Source organism: Mytilus edulis, chromosome 4, assembly GCF_963676685.1.
Source record: "Mytilus edulis chromosome 4, xbMytEdul2.2, whole genome shotgun sequence".
Taxonomy (NCBI): Eukaryota; Metazoa; Mollusca; class Bivalvia; order Mytilida; family Mytilidae; genus Mytilus; species Mytilus edulis.
In genome coordinates, this window is record NC_092347.1 from 12,357,358 (window position 1) to 12,376,151 (window position 18,794).

The 18,794-nt window shown below is 31.8% G+C and overlaps 1 protein-coding gene across 1 annotated transcript; it reads left to right on the top strand.

Moving 5' to 3' along the window:
* LOC139518979 (protein PRRC1-A-like) lies at nt 1-17,827 on the top strand. Its single transcript, XM_071310690.1, has 10 exons — nt 1-130; nt 2,801-2,908; nt 3,458-3,561; nt 4,002-4,033; nt 4,810-4,901; nt 5,127-5,269; nt 9,619-9,673; nt 10,135-10,244; nt 13,841-13,998; nt 15,044-17,827. The coding sequence occupies exons 2-10, from the start codon at nt 2,818-2,820 to the stop codon at nt 15,357-15,359; spliced, it is 1,101 nt and encodes a 366-aa protein (XP_071166791.1). The 5' UTR covers nt 1-130; nt 2,801-2,817; the 3' UTR covers nt 15,360-17,827.
* The last annotated feature ends 967 nt before the right edge of the window (nt 17,828-18,794 follow it).

Consider the following 18,794-nt stretch of genomic DNA (forward strand, 5'->3'; position numbering starts at 1 on the left):
GATAATACTAGAGAACCAGTTAAACACCCAACGATAAATCTAGAGAACATCCGAGCTTATTTTTAGACGTGGCTACAGTGATGTCACTGACAAATTGAGAATTTGTTTGTAAACAAAAGCAATTACATAGGTTAAAACATTACATTATAAATTTCATAAAACTTATTGATCCATGAATTTGTAGAGCATAGCAAACATGACTCTTGACGAGGAATGACAACTGTCAAATGCAGCAGATGCTATACCAAAGTTTGGCTTACTCTGCCAAATAGAGTATAACCACTCAGCATATTATTATTAACTGTAACTGATCTTATCTGTCTTTGCACTCTACAGCATGTCCACCAGCCCAGGCTTGTAAAACTTCTGTTGGTCCTGTAAAGTGTAAAATCATCTCCATATGCCAATATAATCTTAACTAAAACTTTCTTATAAATTATTCAGGATCACTTCTTTAGATTCAAAGTCCATTGTGAGCACTGTCTTCTGAGTAATTGATACATATACTCATATACAAATTCAGTCTTCACGCTTAACTACAAGACTGGATATTGGCTTGCAAAATTGCTTTCAGACTTGTAGAAAAAAGAGGGATGAAAGACACCAAAGGGACAGTCAAACTCATAAATCTAAAACAAACTGACAACGCCATGGCTAAAAATGAAAAAGACAAACAGAAAAACAATAGTACACATGACACAACATAGAAAACTAAAGAATAAACAACACAAACCCCACCAAAAACTAGGGGTGATCTCAGGTGCTCCGGAAGGGTAAGCAGATCCTGCTTCACATGTGGCACCCATCGTGTTGCTTATGTGATTACAAATCCGGTAAATAGTCTAATTCGGTAGGTCACATTCATGAAAGGGAAGGGGATTGTAGTTACGACGTAAGGAACATATTCGATATCATTTGTGAAACGGTTATTCCAAAACGGTCAACCAACTCGTGATGGCGTCCGTAAAATTTACGAAGGGATGATTTCAACTTCACCATTTGGAACTCTTGGTTTAATAGCTTCCTTGTGAGCAGTAACCCTCTATCAAGAAAATCATGATAGGAAATGCAAGCACGGGAATATCGTATCAATTGGGAGATATATACCCAGTATGCAGGTGCTGCTGGAATGTTGCTACTTAGAAATGGAAAGTTCACAATTGGAAAGCTGAAATCATCTCTTTTGTCGTAAAGTTTTGTTTTCAACCGACCCTCAATTTCTAGATGTAAGTCAAGATATGAAGCCGACTTAACTGTATCTGTAGTATCCTTTATCTCCAATTCGATGGGATAGATGCATTCCACATAGTCACCAAATTTTGAATTGTTTAGTGAAAGAACGTCATCTATATAGGGGAAAGTAGAGTTAAAGGATATTGCTAACTTCTTATCTTTCTTCCTAAGAAGTTCCTGCATGAAGTCAGCCTCATAATAATAAAGAAACAAGTCGGCAAGTAGAGGGGCACAATTTGTTCCCATTGGGATGGGGACAGTCTGTTGAAAAACACTTCCTCCGAACGTTACAAATATGTTGTCAATCAAGAAATCAAGCATCTTGATAATATCGGTTTCAGAGAATTTTTTGTTTGAATCAGAGTGATTCTTTGCAAAGTATGATTTATCCCTCCCTAAGACAAGATACTTGTATCTACGTTGGCCATTCTTTTTTAGAACTCTTCTGTACAAACCAACAGAATTCAACTAAAATTTTCAAAAAAATGAGCTTCGGGTTTGTGGACTGGAAAGTTGACCAAGAAGACTGATAGATGTAGCGACAAGGCATGAATATATGCATCTGCAATAGATATAGGAAAATGTTGTTTGAGTGCCAATGAGACAACTCTCCATCCAAGTCACAATTAATGAAAATAAACCATTATAGGTCAAGTTACAGTCTTCAACACAGAGCCCTGACTCACACAGAACAGCAAGCTATAAACATGATAAAGGGTCCCAAAAAAGTTACTAGTGTAAAACCATTCAAACGGGAAAACCAACAGTCTAATCTATAAAAAAAAGGAAAAGAGAAACACTTATGAACCCAACAACAAACCACAACTACTGAACATCAGATTCCTGACTTAGGACAGGTGCATACAATTGCAGCAGAATTAAATGTTTTAATGGTACCAAACCTTCTCCCTTATCTGAAACAATAGTGTAACATACAACATAGAAAGGCGCACTATAAAATATCAATATGAATGGCTTAATTCAATCAAATGCATGCAATAACTCAAGTAAGCATATTGTCATTCAAGCAAGTAGATTTTCTTGTTTATTGAATGCACTAGTGTATTCCTTCTTCGTACTTGAGTGTACATTCCATACATTGTATATAGGAAAATATGACAAGGAATGTATACTCTTCTGATTTATTATAAATAGAGAGACTTAACCACAATTACACAACTTTCTAATTAATACATTTTCCTTTGAAAAAAAAAGTCATAAACAGGATAAAGCAAGTTTCTTAGTCACAATTCACATGACATGGTTTTCCTTCAATAAAACCAGGTCAACTGTAACAAAAATTGGAAACTAGTGACAAGAATGTATGGAACTGATTCTTCAACCTTTAATTCAAATTTTTATAGAGAAATCACTGTTTAATTGTGATGTCAGTTATTTCATATGATCGAACAATGTTTAATTTGTTCAGACCAAAAAACATTAATAATTAACTCTTCAATTATTGCATGTTATTGTGTTGTTAGGTTACCTTTTGAATATTTTTATATTTATTTCAATTCTGCGATTAGTTATTCTATAACTATATTTTTTCCTACTGTTATTTTAGATATATAGATTGACAAAATGATGGAGGAATCTTCTGATGAATCGACAGAGATTATAACAAAAGAAGAAGCTGATATGGCAAGGCAAATGCAAGAAGCAGACTTAAACGGTTAGAACAATGTAGAAATGGGAACAATTTTGAATTTTATTTTCTGTGTATTCATTATCATTTATTATTATTTGTTGGGATACCAATTTTCTGAAGTTGATGAGTAGCAGTAAACTTTGAATTAAAGTGTTGCAAAAAAAATTACAAATTTTCTGTAATCTTACATTCAGACATTGACAAAGACATGAAATTTACTACGTGTATTTATGGAATTATAATTTTGTCTTTATTCCACAAAAATTTGTATTCATCAAAATACATTAATCAACAGTAGTTAAAAGTTCCCAGTTCTTTATAACTGTTATTGTTTTTAGTATGTAGGAAGTTTTTGAAATGAAAATATTGTATAAGTGAATAATATAAGAATCTTTTTTGAAGGATTCATTGTTCTTCTCAAGCCCTTACAGCTGTTGAAAGGGTTGTCCTATAATTTCAGAGTGTTGACCTATCAGGCTAAGCATGTTCTTATATTTCTGGCCCATGGTGCTATAAATTTTTTTGAAAATTTTTATGTGACTTGTATAATAATATTACTTTATGATTTTATAGCTTCAGGTAGTTCCACGCCAGCTCTTCCTACATCGAGCATCAGCAGTAGTGTCTCACCACCTACACCACTTCCTGCATTTATGAATGTTAGTAGTTCAGCAGAAGTAAGTATGCTATAATAGTCTCAAAACACTGAAGTAAAATAATGTTATTTATTGCAAATTTTTGGCTTTAAAATTCATGCAGCTAAACAATAGGTCCACTGTACATGTATAAGTTACCTTTATTTACCACTCTCAGGTTAGGGTCCTGTTGCTTTCAAAGTGAAGCTAGTGAAGCTGAGCCTTATATCAGATGATAACCAAATTTGCACAATACAAATCTAAGATGATCGTGATGTTATGACATGATACATATTTTGTGATTATTTTATTGATTTATATAAGATATTATAAAAGTAAATGTTGGGTAAAATTAAATTAGAAAAAAAACATCATTATAAAACAAATCATCTTGAGTTCATCAGGATTATTTTTGTAATTCTTTTCTCTAGTTTATTTATTTTTATCTTTATTTCATGTATACTTTTGGTTTGTTATTTCAGAAAGAGGGATCTCCTTTGTCTACACCACAAAGGTATATATATATATAACCTTTTCTTTTCTTTACAAAACATATATTTATCTTTCCATCTATATGTGTGCATATCTTACTTTTAATAAAACAACGGAGTTTTACATTCTCACTTCACTCTACTTAATATAAAACTTTGCAATAAAATAATTCAAGTTATAAGAATATAATAAAGATCAACAGGATAATGAGACCAAATATTTATAGCCTTATTATAATTTCCATTTTTGCATCCAATTCTCATCATATTGGGAGAGGATTACTTTATTTTCTCAAGGTTAAAAGTAAAGGTCACTTAATGACTTATAGGCAAACATAGAACATGTTTGCTGCCACTCCTTAATTTGCATGTCTAACTTAACAAATTTAATGGACATTTTAGTAAGCACTATTTAACTCCAAATCATTTAACTAATCAGTCTATTAAATCTACCTTCTTTTTTTGCCAGGAGACAGAAAACTTGTATAAATATACATAAACATGTATATAATTTCTTTGGTACCGGTATGCAATAAATTAAACAACATATGAGATAAAGTACATTTGCACAACTCACATTTTAATTACAATTTTAAATTTGTTTACAATCAGCATAGAATTCAAAGTTTATTTTGAATTCTTCATAGTAATTTAAACATAAATAGTGAATAAATAAATACAAGAATTAATTGTACTTCTTGTATGTAGTCTTGGCCTGACCATGCACACACTATTTGCCACTAGACATTAAGCAGCCAACAATCAATCAATCAATCTGTATGTAATGTTTATCTTTTAGACCAAGTCCAGGACCAGCTATATCAACTCCAGGATCCGCTGTGGCAACACCAGTACCAAGTCAACCAACAGCTTCTATTATTGCAGCTCCAGGTAATTGAAAAGTGCCTTCATATTAATTGACAGAGTTTGATGACCCACTTGACAATTAAACATGTAAACATTCTGTTTCAGCTAATCTGATATCTGTTAACTCTGAAAAAACCAAAAAGTTAAAAGGAAATTCTTCAGTTTTTGAAAAAAATCCTTTTGTAATGTTTTTTTGATGATAAGCTTATGAATTACATTATCAGATAAAAACAAAAATGTTTTCTGCAGCTCCAATCCAGTCCCCTTATGAAGCAAGTGCACAGATTGAGGTACCAGCAGAAATGATTCCTGTATCACCACAAAGTCCTGTAGGACAAGATACTGGACTGTTTGGTTGGATTTCTGGGAACAAAATAATGTCCAAAGTCAAGGTATTTTATGATGATAAAAAAATTATTGAAGGGATTACAAGATTTAGTAAAGGTATTCATGGATCATTGTTGTATCTATTTTTAGGCAGTTAAGCTGCCTTATGCGAGCGCCCTGGATTTGTGTGCTACCCAATAAATGCTGAAATACGTGCCATTGTTATCATCTAGCTGGCTACTATATTATTTATAACTTATTGGACAGTTTTTTCATACTTTTCATTCTGGATTACAAAAAATATGACCAGAAAAACATTAAATGATCGTCGATTTTCCCAAAAGTTTTGAAGTTGCACATAGGAAGTAGAGCACATTAGGAATCCTTATGTAGTTTATTATCCCCTGAGCTTTTGGCTAAGATGTCAAAGAACAAATGTATGAAATATTTAATCGCCGAAAATCTCAAAAGACAAGTAGTTATAAGATTTCCCAAATTACAAAAGTCGTAGGAATATTGTTTGTCGTCAATACGTAGTCAACTACGTATATATACGTCAGTAGTCTATTAATATAAGTTCAACTGATCACGCTGTTGGCGGCAATTTTGAATTAGAAGACGAAATTTGCGTATCTTTTCAATTTGGACGCAGGGGTTCAAATTAGCGGCGGTCCGAGGTCTGCGACCTTCCACTTTTGCAGTCGGACTTTCTACTTGGTTACTTGCTACGCCCGACGGACCTTGAAAGAAAATTAAAAAAAATACTTTGCAAACATTTTTACCGAAGTTTCCTAATAAACGATCTCAAACTTATTTTATATCATTACCATTCATGACAGCTATGTTTAATTTGTTCAACCGCTAGCTTTATACAGAAAATCGCCGATAAATAATGTGTAAATCCGAGTAAAATCGTATCTCACTATCTGTCAAAAATAACATTGAAAACAAAATGGCTGCCGCGAGATTACAATATCGGATCCGATTCCGGAAGCGGATAAGGGTAATCCCGGGTTTTGGCTATCAGCTAAAAAAATCCAGACAGGTGACAAAATACATCTATGCCTGGAAAATCAATATAAACACTAGAATTTAAAACCAAAAGATATATGTAAAAGAAAGAAAAAGCAGAAAATATTTTGTACAACAATTTTAATGTCAAAATCCAATACAATGTGACAGTTGGGAACAGTTTATCTAACAATATATATGTTCCTGGTAACAGTATAATTTTTTTTATCAGTGATAAATGTTGGTAATGAATGTTAAATGCTTTTCAAGTTAAACATATTACTGCAATTTCAAGGGGTATTTTTTTCTTCTCAATTTTGATAGGTCAGTTAAAATAGCTGGAAGTTTCTTATATAAAAAAAAAAAGATGTGGTAAGATTGCCAATGAGACAACTATCCACAAGAGACCAAAATGACCAAAACTTGGTAATGGTCAAGATCCCCACCCCTAAACCATATATATTCATGTATGGGACAATATAACAAATCATATGAAATATAGGTGGAGTTCGTTGGGCCACTCTGACTTAACCCCTTTCTGTTTGAGAATTTAAAACGGTCGAGATCCACAATCTCAAACAATATATATTTATGTATGGGACAATATTACAAATCAAATGAATTATAAGGGGTCCCTATGGTCACTGTACACCCTCCTGTTTGAGAACTTGGAAAAATTCGGGATCATCACCCCTTAACCATATAAATGATATATACTCATGTATAAAACTATATAACAAATCAAATGAAATATAGAGGAAGTCCCTGTGGTCACCCTACCCCTCATGTTTAAGAACTTTGAAACAGTTGGGATCCCCAAGTCTAAATTAAATGAAATATAGGGGGAGTCCCTGCAGTCACCTGATTGAGAAATTGGAAACAGTCGAGATCCCCACCTTTAAATTAAACCATATATATTCATGTATGAGAACTTATCAAATGAAATATAGGGAGAGTCCTTATGGTCACCCTACCCACTCCTGTTTGAAAACTTGATAACAGTCGAGATCCCCACCCATAAACCATATATATTCATGTATGGGACAATTTAAAAAATCAAATGAAAAATAGGGGTAGTCCCTAGGGTCACCCCACACCCTCTTGTGTGTGTTTTGAGAACTTGTAAAAGATTGAGATACCAACACCTAAACCATATTCATTCCTGTTTGTCATTTCAAAAAAGATTGAATGACATACAAATTCAATCTCATAGGCGACACATATGCATATCACTTTGCTAGACTCTAACACCTGTCATTTTATTCCAAACTGAGACATCATGGACTTGGGATGAAGGTGGGAGTCATTTACATTTACTATGGACAGGTCAGTCAGACCTCACCATTGATCCCTGTAGTAGTAAACATTTGTCTGATTTGTGTTTCATAACTTTTGTACTGTACAACACAAACCCAGTTTTCTTTCCAGGGAAGCAAGTCCATTCATACTTTTACAAGCTCGTACTAAAGTCAACTTGAACTACTAACAGTCAACTAATACGAAAAATTACAATCAACTAGAAGAACTGCAATCATTGCAAATTTGTACCACTGCTGACTCATGAAAGACTCATGACCATTCGTGGTCATGTGCGTTGCTATTGAAAACCTTGATAAAATATGAATTATTTGCCTTAATGATTAATTCATTAAATGAACATAAATGTACAATTATATATGAATTTTTAATGTTTGTTCTTTTAAATCTTTAAAAAAAAAGTTGAATCAACATTGCCACAGTTTTCATAATTATACAGATTTTTGTGACAAAAATGTCGGTTATTGATTTGGGGATGTACGGCGGGCGGCCAGGCGGCACCAAATGTTGTCCGTGCATAGTCTCATGAACCGTGCATCCAAAGCTTTTAAAATTTTAGTATGTTGTTAGGGAGCTACCATTTGATTTTTATGGGGGGGGGGGGGCTAGGATGAAAAATGTTGTCCTGCATTTTTTTTAAGTTGTAATCTCTGTCCTGCTTTTTTTATTTTAGTTTATCCTGACTTTTTTTACATAAATTGTCATCCTGACTTTTTTTTTTGCAAGTGTCTCATCCTGCCTTTTTTTTTTACTTAAAACTCCTGTCCTGCCTATTTTTTTCAAATTTCATCTTAGCCCCCCCATAAAAATCAAATGGTAGCTCCCTTACTGACAACAAAATGAAGGTCAAGTTCAAGAATGACGATTTTGACTTTTACCGTTAAGGAGTTATGGTTCTTGAAAGATTGAAAAATGGCGTTTCCAGTCGTGTCCCTGCATTTACGCATGAATTGTTCAACCAAAGCTTTCCAAATTTTAATATGTTTTTACTGATGTAAAAATGGAGGTCAAGTTTAAGAATGACGATTTTGACTTTTACCGTTCAGGAGTTATGGTTCTTGAAAGATTGAAAAATGGCGTTTCCAGTCGTGTCCGTGCATTTAGGCATGAACTGTTCAATCAAAGCTTCTCAAATTTTAATATGTTGTTACTGATGACAAAATGGAGGCCAAGTTCAAGAATGACGATTTTGACTTTTTTACCGTTCAGGAGTTATGGTTCTTGAAAGATTGAAAAATGGCGTTTCCAGTCGTGTCCGTGCATTTAGGCATGAATTGTTCAATCAAAGCTTCTCAAATTTTAATATGTTGTTACTGATGACAAAATGGAGGTCAAGTTCAAGAATGACGATTTTGACTTTTTTACCGTTCAGGAGTTATGGTTCTTGAAAGATTGAAAAATGGCGTTTCCAGTCGTGTCCGTGCATTTAGGCATGAATTGTTCAATCAAAGCTTCTCAAATTTTAATATGTTGTTACTGATGACAAAATGGAGGTCAAGTTCAATAATGTTGATTTTGACTTTTACCGTTCAGGAGTTATGGTTCTTGAAAGATAAAAAAATGGCGTTTCCATTCATGTTGTTGCATTTACTCATGAATCATTCAACCTAAGCTCTTTCAAGTTTTAATATGTTGATACTGATGATAAAATGCAGGTCAAATTTGATATTGCCGATTTTCACTTTCACCGTTCATCAGTTATGGTTCTTGTGATATTGCCAGGAGACAAATAAATGTTAATAAATCCGGTTTGCTGTCATTGTGACAGCCTCTTGTTATGTTTGCCTTGGTTTTTGGTTAACTGCCTACAGTGCTTACAGCGCTTTGATTGAATATGGGTGCTTATCCTTGTTCCTGTGCCAAGTTTCATATGTTTCTCATACATCCAAAAGCTGTGGTTAGCTTAGCTACCTTTCTTTAGAAGATACTAGAATTTGACATTGCTTCCTAAGTTTGTGTTATATTTCCTCTTGGAAGGCATATAATGATGAAAATTCAAACGATATATATTTTATGTTGTTACATATGTAAACATTTTATCCCTACAGTTGTCTTGAGTCTATTGACATCTTGTATATTTTTTTAGAGTTCTATGGAAACAATGATCACAACATTGGACCCTGGGATGAAAGAAATTATCAGTAAGTTATTCTGTTGAAATTTTTGTCATTATGTTGATGAAGAATATGACATCTTAAAAAACTTAAAAGACATTGATTTATCATACCAATGTATTCTGTTGAAATTCATAGAAATTAAGGGTAGTTAGGGATGCAGGAAACATGTTTATATACTTATACTGTATTGAATAAAATAATTTACATTAAATTTTCCCATTGTTTTAATTAAAGTAGAAAACAAATTCCAAAATAAATTCATCCTAGTACAGGACTATAATAAAACTTTTCGTTATTTTTTTCTTCTTTTTCGGTCTTTCTGTTTTTTAGATAAGGAAATTTAAAAGGTATTTCAAATGTATAATTGTAAAAGTACAGGACATTAATAAAGCTTTTAGTTATTTTTCTGACTTTTTTCTTTTTCTTTTTAGATAAGGAAATTTAAAAGGTATTTCAAATATATAATTTTATTTTTATATTTCTAGAATCTGGTGGAGATATAGATATAGTAGTTACATCATCCAATGAAAACAAAGTTGGAGCTGTTCGGGAAGCATTTCAGCATGTGTTTGGGAGAGCCACTGTCTCAGGGGTGGTTAGTTTTACAATTGATTTGATAAACTGTATTCATTTTAAGAGAGAGCTCAATAGGACAAATATTTAGCATAAGATTACATTAGAAATTTTGCATAAGAACACAGCTACTAACTGTATACAATTTCCACAACACTGGCTTTGAATGACAATAGGATAAGTTTGCTAGTGTACATGAAAGTTCACTGAAAAGTTTGAAATCCTTTATTCCTATAGGCATTTATCCTTTTTTCTACCAACAGTTGTGATTGCTTTGAAACTGTTAAATTTATACAAGAGGAATTAATAATAGAAAAAAAACCCAGAAAAAACCCACTGTTTAATAGGGATAATAACTATTTGATAAATGATGCAAAAGATTGATTATATGGGAGATAATCATTTGGTAAATTGTGCAACAAGTTGTCACAAAGGGGAGACAACAATTTCTTAATGGAAAGCCTGAGATCCTGGCTCACTGCTTGACAGTAGATCCAGGCCGATTACAACAACATGTATTTGTTATTTGAATATTACAATGATCCATCATGGGATATTATCCTACAGTACGGGTAGGGACTTATTTTTATGGATGTCTTAATCTGTCTAGTCGGATATGAATAATCCGACATTTTTATGGTAGGAAGTAAGGTCATTAATCAACAGATCCAGGTGTGAATGGTCCTTTCATCTTAATCCGTATTGCTAGAATTACGGTTCACTGATTTCAGAATCAGATTACCTGCAATTTTAACCTCTCAGTCACTTTATTGATTATATTAGTTCTACATCGTATTTGACATAAAATATTTTAACAGGTGAAGTACTGGAGAAAACTTTGTTTAATAAAAATAGCCTATTTTTGTTAATTATGGTTTTGATATTTCAACTGTTATTTATTTTCTTTGTTCCTAAAAATTATTTTTATTTTATGTTCCTTTTCATTTGTTTTTTTTTTTTGTGTATCTTTTTCATATTTGTTTGCATAAATTTTTTAAACATATATATTTTTACATGTATTCTATTTCTTGAAGCTTACGGTTATTTTTATTTTACTAATTTATTTTCCACGTAAATCCATTGATTAGCAGAATGCTGTCTCAAGTGCTGCTGCATACGTTTTAGTTTGACGGGTCACATGAAAAATATTTCTATAATTTGTATTTAATATTCAGTCTGTGTTGTGTCAGTTCCGAGATCAAAATAATTACAGTGAGCAATACTTGTATATTATTAGTAGCTTGATGATTCTTTGTAGTTTTTACTTTTTACTGTAAACAAATATTGTCCGAAAGTTGGAGATGTATAACTAAAATAGAACGCAAATAATAACACTAGAAGAAAATATTGATTCTTCCCGGGCATAAGTTTATTTTAAGATTTCCGTGTTTGTTCATTATGCTATATTAATATAATTGATCTGCATTTGGGGGTAGGGGGTAAAAGGGGTCCGGACTCTGAGGGTCCGGATCTCGAAATCCCGGGCTTAAAAACACGAAGTCCCAAGGTCCCGAATTTAAATAAATTTAAATCCCGACAGCGCAAAAAGAATTCACAGATCCCGATAGGGTTAATCCCGAAATCCCGAACTTAATTGCATAATATTAATTTACGCACAATCCATGTTAAAAAGGAAACTTGTATGTTATATTTTTTATAGCAATCTAAAAGAAAAAATTGCTGTGAAAAGACAATTCATGATACACATATCAGTGATCAACAGTGTGTGCACGTGGTTGAACTTTAACTTGACTCCACATAATATTGAATGCTAATAAATGATATTAAAGATCGATTTTGTCCACTGCACGAGATTTTTATATGGCGGGAAATGTCGTAACAGTAAACACAGGTGACCTTACTGACCGACCGTGGGAAAATTCATTCATGATTAAATTTGATGTGGAATGATTGACAGTATTGTGCTTTAGTTTTGAGGCTCTTGATCGATTTACCACAATAGAAATTTAATCGATTTACATACATGTATAATCAAAACACGATTTAGTCTTCTTTAACTATTTTTTGTTTTATTTTTATCAGTCATTTCCCGGATCCCATTTAAATAATCTATTTGGAGACTTCCTTTAAACTTCGGAAATAATACAACATCGATTTAAAAAAAACATACTGACTGCACGAGCTTTAGAATGACTAGAAGTACGACGAAAAAGTAAAGACAGCTGATCATGACTAGTACGACTAGCCTTCAACCCCATTGGGGTATAAATGTGCATTTAGTCAATAAACTATATAAGGTTAAACTTTGATTTTCATGTATTGATTTGATACAATTTGTAAAATATATTTATAACACCGGCGATTTTGATAAAAAAATTCAGACATGAAAATAGAAAGGCATATTATCTCGAGTGTCAACAATTTTAAATAAAATTTTAAAAAAATAGGAATCGAAATATGATCTCGGCGTTATAAATATTGCAACCAATTGTTTGACTTTCAAAGAGATTAAGGGGAAATATGTCAAAATAGAAAGCACGAGTGATCTGTCTGACCAAAATGTTTCACTTGCGAGAAATGATTGACAGGTGTGAATAGATATAAAGGCTCCGACGGGGAAAGTTGTATCAAAAGGAAAATAAATTAATTCACAATGCCTATACATATTTCATAAATACGATATGTTGGCCTTATACTTAAAATTGAGTTTCTTATAATAACATATAAAGGAACAGGACGTTAAAAGCGGGAAATAATATAACCATCAACGAAAACTCGTATAATTTACGGGATTGAAGTCTCAACAATTTGATTTAAACTTCTATTGAAAACAGTCTTGGTTGTTATTAGGCTTATTATTTTAAATTAGATGAAATATTTACGGTTTACAGATACAAATACAAAATAGTTTATTGGCACAAAACTATTGAAATAATTGGCAACACAATATATAAATTGTTAAAAATCGTCTTTATTTCATTTTCAAATTATAAAAAAAATAAAATTATATTTAATTTTTATTTTTATTCTTATATTTAATTTTAATTCTTTCTCTTTGAATACAAAACAATATTTTACATTTATCTATCCTCCATAAATACTAATATATCTGTACAGGTAAAATTTAATTCTAATCAAGCTGATACAGATTGATTTACGACCTTCCACTTGGATAGTGCACAGCAGGTGTTTATTACACTGGGACAACTGTCCGACCAGTCTGACATCTAGACGGATTAAGACATCCATAAAAATAAGTCCCTACCCGTACTGTATCTTGACATGTGGTGAGAAATGTATATATTGCCATGAATTTATTCAAAATTATCAAAAGAAATGCAATTTCCAGAAAAATACAGCAATTACAATCCAAACATTACTGACTAACTAAGAAGATCACCAGTTATTATTTAACAATCCAATCAAAATATTCATTGTTTTTAGTACATGCACACACAGTTATTCAACAGTCCTGTTCAACACTGAAAAGTGGTAACATTGAATGTATTATGCCTGGTCGTAACCAATGTAAAGAGAAGGCTTGGCCAGGATGCCAGGCTAGGAAATGATGCAAAATATTGTTAGATAAGGGAGATAACCACTTTGTAAAATGATACAAGAGTATTTTCCAAATAAAACTTTGAATTATAATTCCAGGAAAGCCAAGCAACAACAGCAGCACAGCCTGTTGGGTTTACTGCAGGTCTTAAAGGTGCAGAAGAGAGGGTTCAGAATCTACGACAACAAGGAACAATTCCAGAAGATATCCCTGTGGTTTCATTAGAAGGATTCATTATAGAAACACTTCCTGACAGGTACATTTACAATACAATGGTTTAATATCTTTTCATTATATGTTTGCATGGATTTAAGGATAATTGTAACACTTAAGGAATACTAGTACTGTAGTTGTAGAGTTGCTGACGTCATTGTCGATTTGACAGTCACAAATGCAGTTTTACTGGCGACGCTTAGCGTAGACAGTAAAACAGATTTGCGACCGTCAAACCAAAATTGACTGTGGAAACTCTTCAACTACATTACTGTTATTCTGATTCTACTGAATTAAAAGAAGTAATACAGTAAAGCTTGAAAAAATGTATAAATTTGACATACAGAAAAATTTCCCTGAAACTTCATGAATGATTTTGTCACAAAGATGTCATAGCTAAACGTAAAACTTCATACAAATGAAAACTGGCAAACTGCAGATCATTACTTTACCTATAGGATTCATATTCGGATAAAATTACATTAAAACGGCAAATTCGAGGTAGGTGTTGTTTTATTTTCGATAATATTGTAGTAATCAAACATTTGTTGATTCAATCAATTCAAAATAGCGGGTCCCTCCTTAGTTACGCCTGGTCAACTGTGGATTTGATGGTAACTTTTAGCCAATGAAAAATAATGTTACATAAAAATTGCATTTTTAATGCCAAATTAGAGATTTTACCCCAATTTCACTGTCCACTGAACATACAAAATGCTCGTGTGAGTGGGGCATCCGTGTACTGTGGACGCATTCTTGTTCTTATTATCTGTCAATGCTAAGAAAACATTTTTATAGATTTCACTTTATTCTATTAAGGAATTTATATTATTTCTTGCAGACATTCTTAATGTTATATTTCATCTCTACTTGTGTATTCATGAATTGTAGAAAAATCGAAGAATTCTCATTCAATTTCAACCCTTTACTCTGTATTGTACTTCCTCAAATGAAGATTATAAATCCGAAACTTGCCATTCATACATCAAATGGTATAACTTAGAAACATAAAAGTTACATGCTGTTTGTTAATATTAATTTTGCTGATATAAAATGTTATTCATACTGAAGTTTATTATATTTTCCAGATGGTTTGAAATGACATGTTTAATTCTTCGGGACCCATCACATAGAGTGGAACTTCAGACATTCTCACAACCTACGCCTATACCTACAGAATATATACTTAAAGCCCAAGACTCAACAGCATCAGATTATCCATTAAGATGGTCAGGACTGGCAAAGTCTATTGGTCAAGTAATAGAAGAAACAAACCCTCATATTGGACATAGTGATTGGCAGAATGCATTAACTGGCATCAGTAGGAGAGAATCTCTGTGTATGGCTTCAAGACAACTAGCTTTTATGTATAAAGAAAGGCTCCCTACTTCATTTGTATCATAAATTGAATTTATTTTAACCTTTTCTTGTTATAGGGTTCATATTTTAATCCCCCTTTTTGACTTTTACTTTAAGGCTTTATAAAAGCTATTTTTGAGCTTATGTTGATATTATTTGAAAGTTGATATATTTAGGATAACTGAAGACTTTATCAGTTGTCAGTGACAATATCAGTTGTCAGTGTAAAACCAAAAAGAAAACAATCATGAACATACCACATGGTTGTAAAGGGAAATAATGAGTTAATAATCTTTATTTATGTACACCCTTTAAATAAAATTTTCGTTTTTGTTGTAAACTTTTTTAAATTTGAAGGATTTAATCCTGGTTGTCTTCCAATTAACTGAAGTAGACAATAAATAAAACTTGAGTGAGTTGCACATTAAATGCTTATTGGTTGATTTTTGTTTTGGTATTTGAAATGCGATAAACAATTTCAAGTTATTTTAGAAAAAAAATACTGTAAAATAAGAACTTATTTTGTGCATTTATTATTTGGAATTTTAAATGAATGGACAAAATGTGAGATTAATTCTTGCAATTTTAGAAAAATCTGCATGCAGATGTATGTATAATATATCTGAATGTGAAATCCAATTATTGTGTAATTCAATCAGTAGCTTTATTTGCATTAATAAAAACCTTGCAATAATTTCTGAACTAACAATATTGTGGTAATGTGAAAAGAAAGAAAAAAACAATACCTTTCATATCATTTAGTGGCATTATAGCATTTGTTGTAGTTGTTTGGTTAATATATATGCCATGTGGATAGGTGAATTATCATACTTTATTAATATATATTTGTTGCATCCGTGAGCATTTGTTTTATTCATTACACAAATTTATAACTTTTTCATGGTAGAAAATACATTGAATTACATTGTGTTGGTTGGGATGAATGTTCTGACATATATTAATGATATGGTTTAGGTAAACTTGAGATGACCTGTTCATGTATTATCATATTATGTATGAAAGAATAAAAAAACAATGAGAGATAAGGTTCTTGACTAAGAACTACTGTATGAAAATTCCAAATTAAACATTACATTACATTTTTTAAAGACATAAGAAATGTATGAATATCTAATACATATTCAATAAGAGTTACGTCCCTTTATCAGTATATACACCTTGTAAATGCTATTAGATTAAAAACTTATATATCATGGGACTGGGACTGAAGTCATATCAATAAAGTGCTGAACATAATCTTTTCATAAGAAGTTGAACTTTGATTAGTGCCTACTTAGAATTTCATACTAAAGAAATGTATCATTTGTCTAGGAATTCCATATTTTAGTACTGTACATGTGGATTCATTATAATTCGTTTGATACCAATTTTGTGGATTTCGTTGGTGAGGGTAAACCACGAAATCAAATGTTCAAAGAATGACAAGTTTTCTGTAGGCTTGTATGCAGACTTTGGCAAAACCACGAAATTAAAGGATTTTAAATATCCACGAATATGTAATGTTTCCTTAATCCATTACAATTGCTACCCACAAAGAATAAATGAATCCCCAGGAATGTGAAAACTCCTGAATGTTGACAGATTAATTTTTATTTTTAAACCATATATATTAGAAGTTAAAAAGTACTGCAAATAGATTACATCAGTCACGAAACATAATTTAAGTGAATATACAACAACAAAATCATTAGATTTATAAAGATTTCAAATATTTTTCGTCTAAAAATTTGTTATTTTGATACCAATAGGCAATCAAATATGTCTGCTGTCAGAGATTATACTTTTACAATAAAATGTAATGAAAAACGCAAGCAAAAATCTCTTTAAACTGGTTTCATAGATGGAACCAGTAACATATTGAATATTTATGATTAGGGTGTCTATAAACAATCCAGTGTTGCTTCTATCATTAAAATGAGTACTGTAACTTATTGATAGAAATCATGATATCGGTTCACTACATTTGTATGTGATAATCTGACATCCTGGTGAGCTGAATGCAGTTCATATGGCTTGAGATATTTAACAAAAAGCATAATACAAATGCAAGTCATTCATGTTATATAAATGACAACCTAACGTTTATGAAATAATTGTATACAATTTAAGGAATTTTATGGAAGTATATATATTATACATGTATTTCTCAAGAATCATTCATTGTTAAAATACTCCATTTTCTTGGAAGTCAGCCATATTTTCCCCCCGTTCATTCTTGACATGTAACTAAAGCATATTTGACACCAATAACTGTTGTAACATAAAGATTACAACCCATTAATAACTTTTATCATTTATGACTTTTGATTGGTGTATATGAAATATTACAATGAATGTATGAAACATATAAGCATTTGACTGTCTAGTTTTCTCTAAAGCCTTTGTTATGTATTAATTTATTCATTATGTATTACTGCAATTGGGTTAAAATGTCATTGTAAATGGCAAGTTGTACAAGTGTATAGAATATTCAATAAATTATTTAAAATATATTTTAATTTCATTATTAAATATTGCTAAAGACATTAACTGGTTCATCTCTGATAAGTAAAAATACCTCTGCAACAACTGTATATTTTATCATGTATTAAAAGCATCATTTACATGTAGGTTAATTTTAATGATTTCCCTTAGTCCTACCAGAAAGTTATTTCTGAAACCCTTACAATGCACTTTATTTCAATATGAGCTATTGTCATCATTTGTCTGTAATGGTCTTCATCCATAGATGCCTGTTGTCATCTGTAATAGTCCATTGTATTCGTCTTTCATTGTTGTATTTTTTTTCAAAGATCTTCTCTAAAACAAATGAACCTATTTCAACCAAACTTGAGGAGAATGTGTTTTTCCCAGTCAGTCAAAAAACATGGCTGCTATGCCTAAAAATAAAACATAATGGTAAAATGCATTAATTGCCGTATATCTTATATATTGAAAACTGAAATAGATAAAGAATATCCACTGGGATAAGATGGTCATGATTTAACTTCTTCCTTGGTGCACCAAAGCAGACATATATACGTATTATATGTCTCTGACCAGATGATCTCTAAGGAGTTATTGCCATTTAAAAGACATTCTAAACAATAACCCAAATTCTATTGAAAATAAAGCTCTACAGCCGAAATTTACCCAAAGGAACTTATTAAAAAAAATCAAAGATAAACGTTAATAACTGGCCTTTTTAAAGTCAGATATTTCAGCCCAGTATTCAGCACTTCGGTGTTGACATGAATATCAATTATATGATCATTTTTATAAATTTACTGTTTGCAAAAGTATGAATTATTCGAAATACTAAGGATTTTCTCATACCAGGCATAGATAACCTTAGCCGTATTTGGCACAACTTTTTGGAATTTTGGATCCTCAATGCTCTTCAACATTGTACTTGTTTTGGGTTTCTAACTTTTTTTATTTGAGCGTCACTGATGAGTCTTATGAAGATGAAACGCGCGT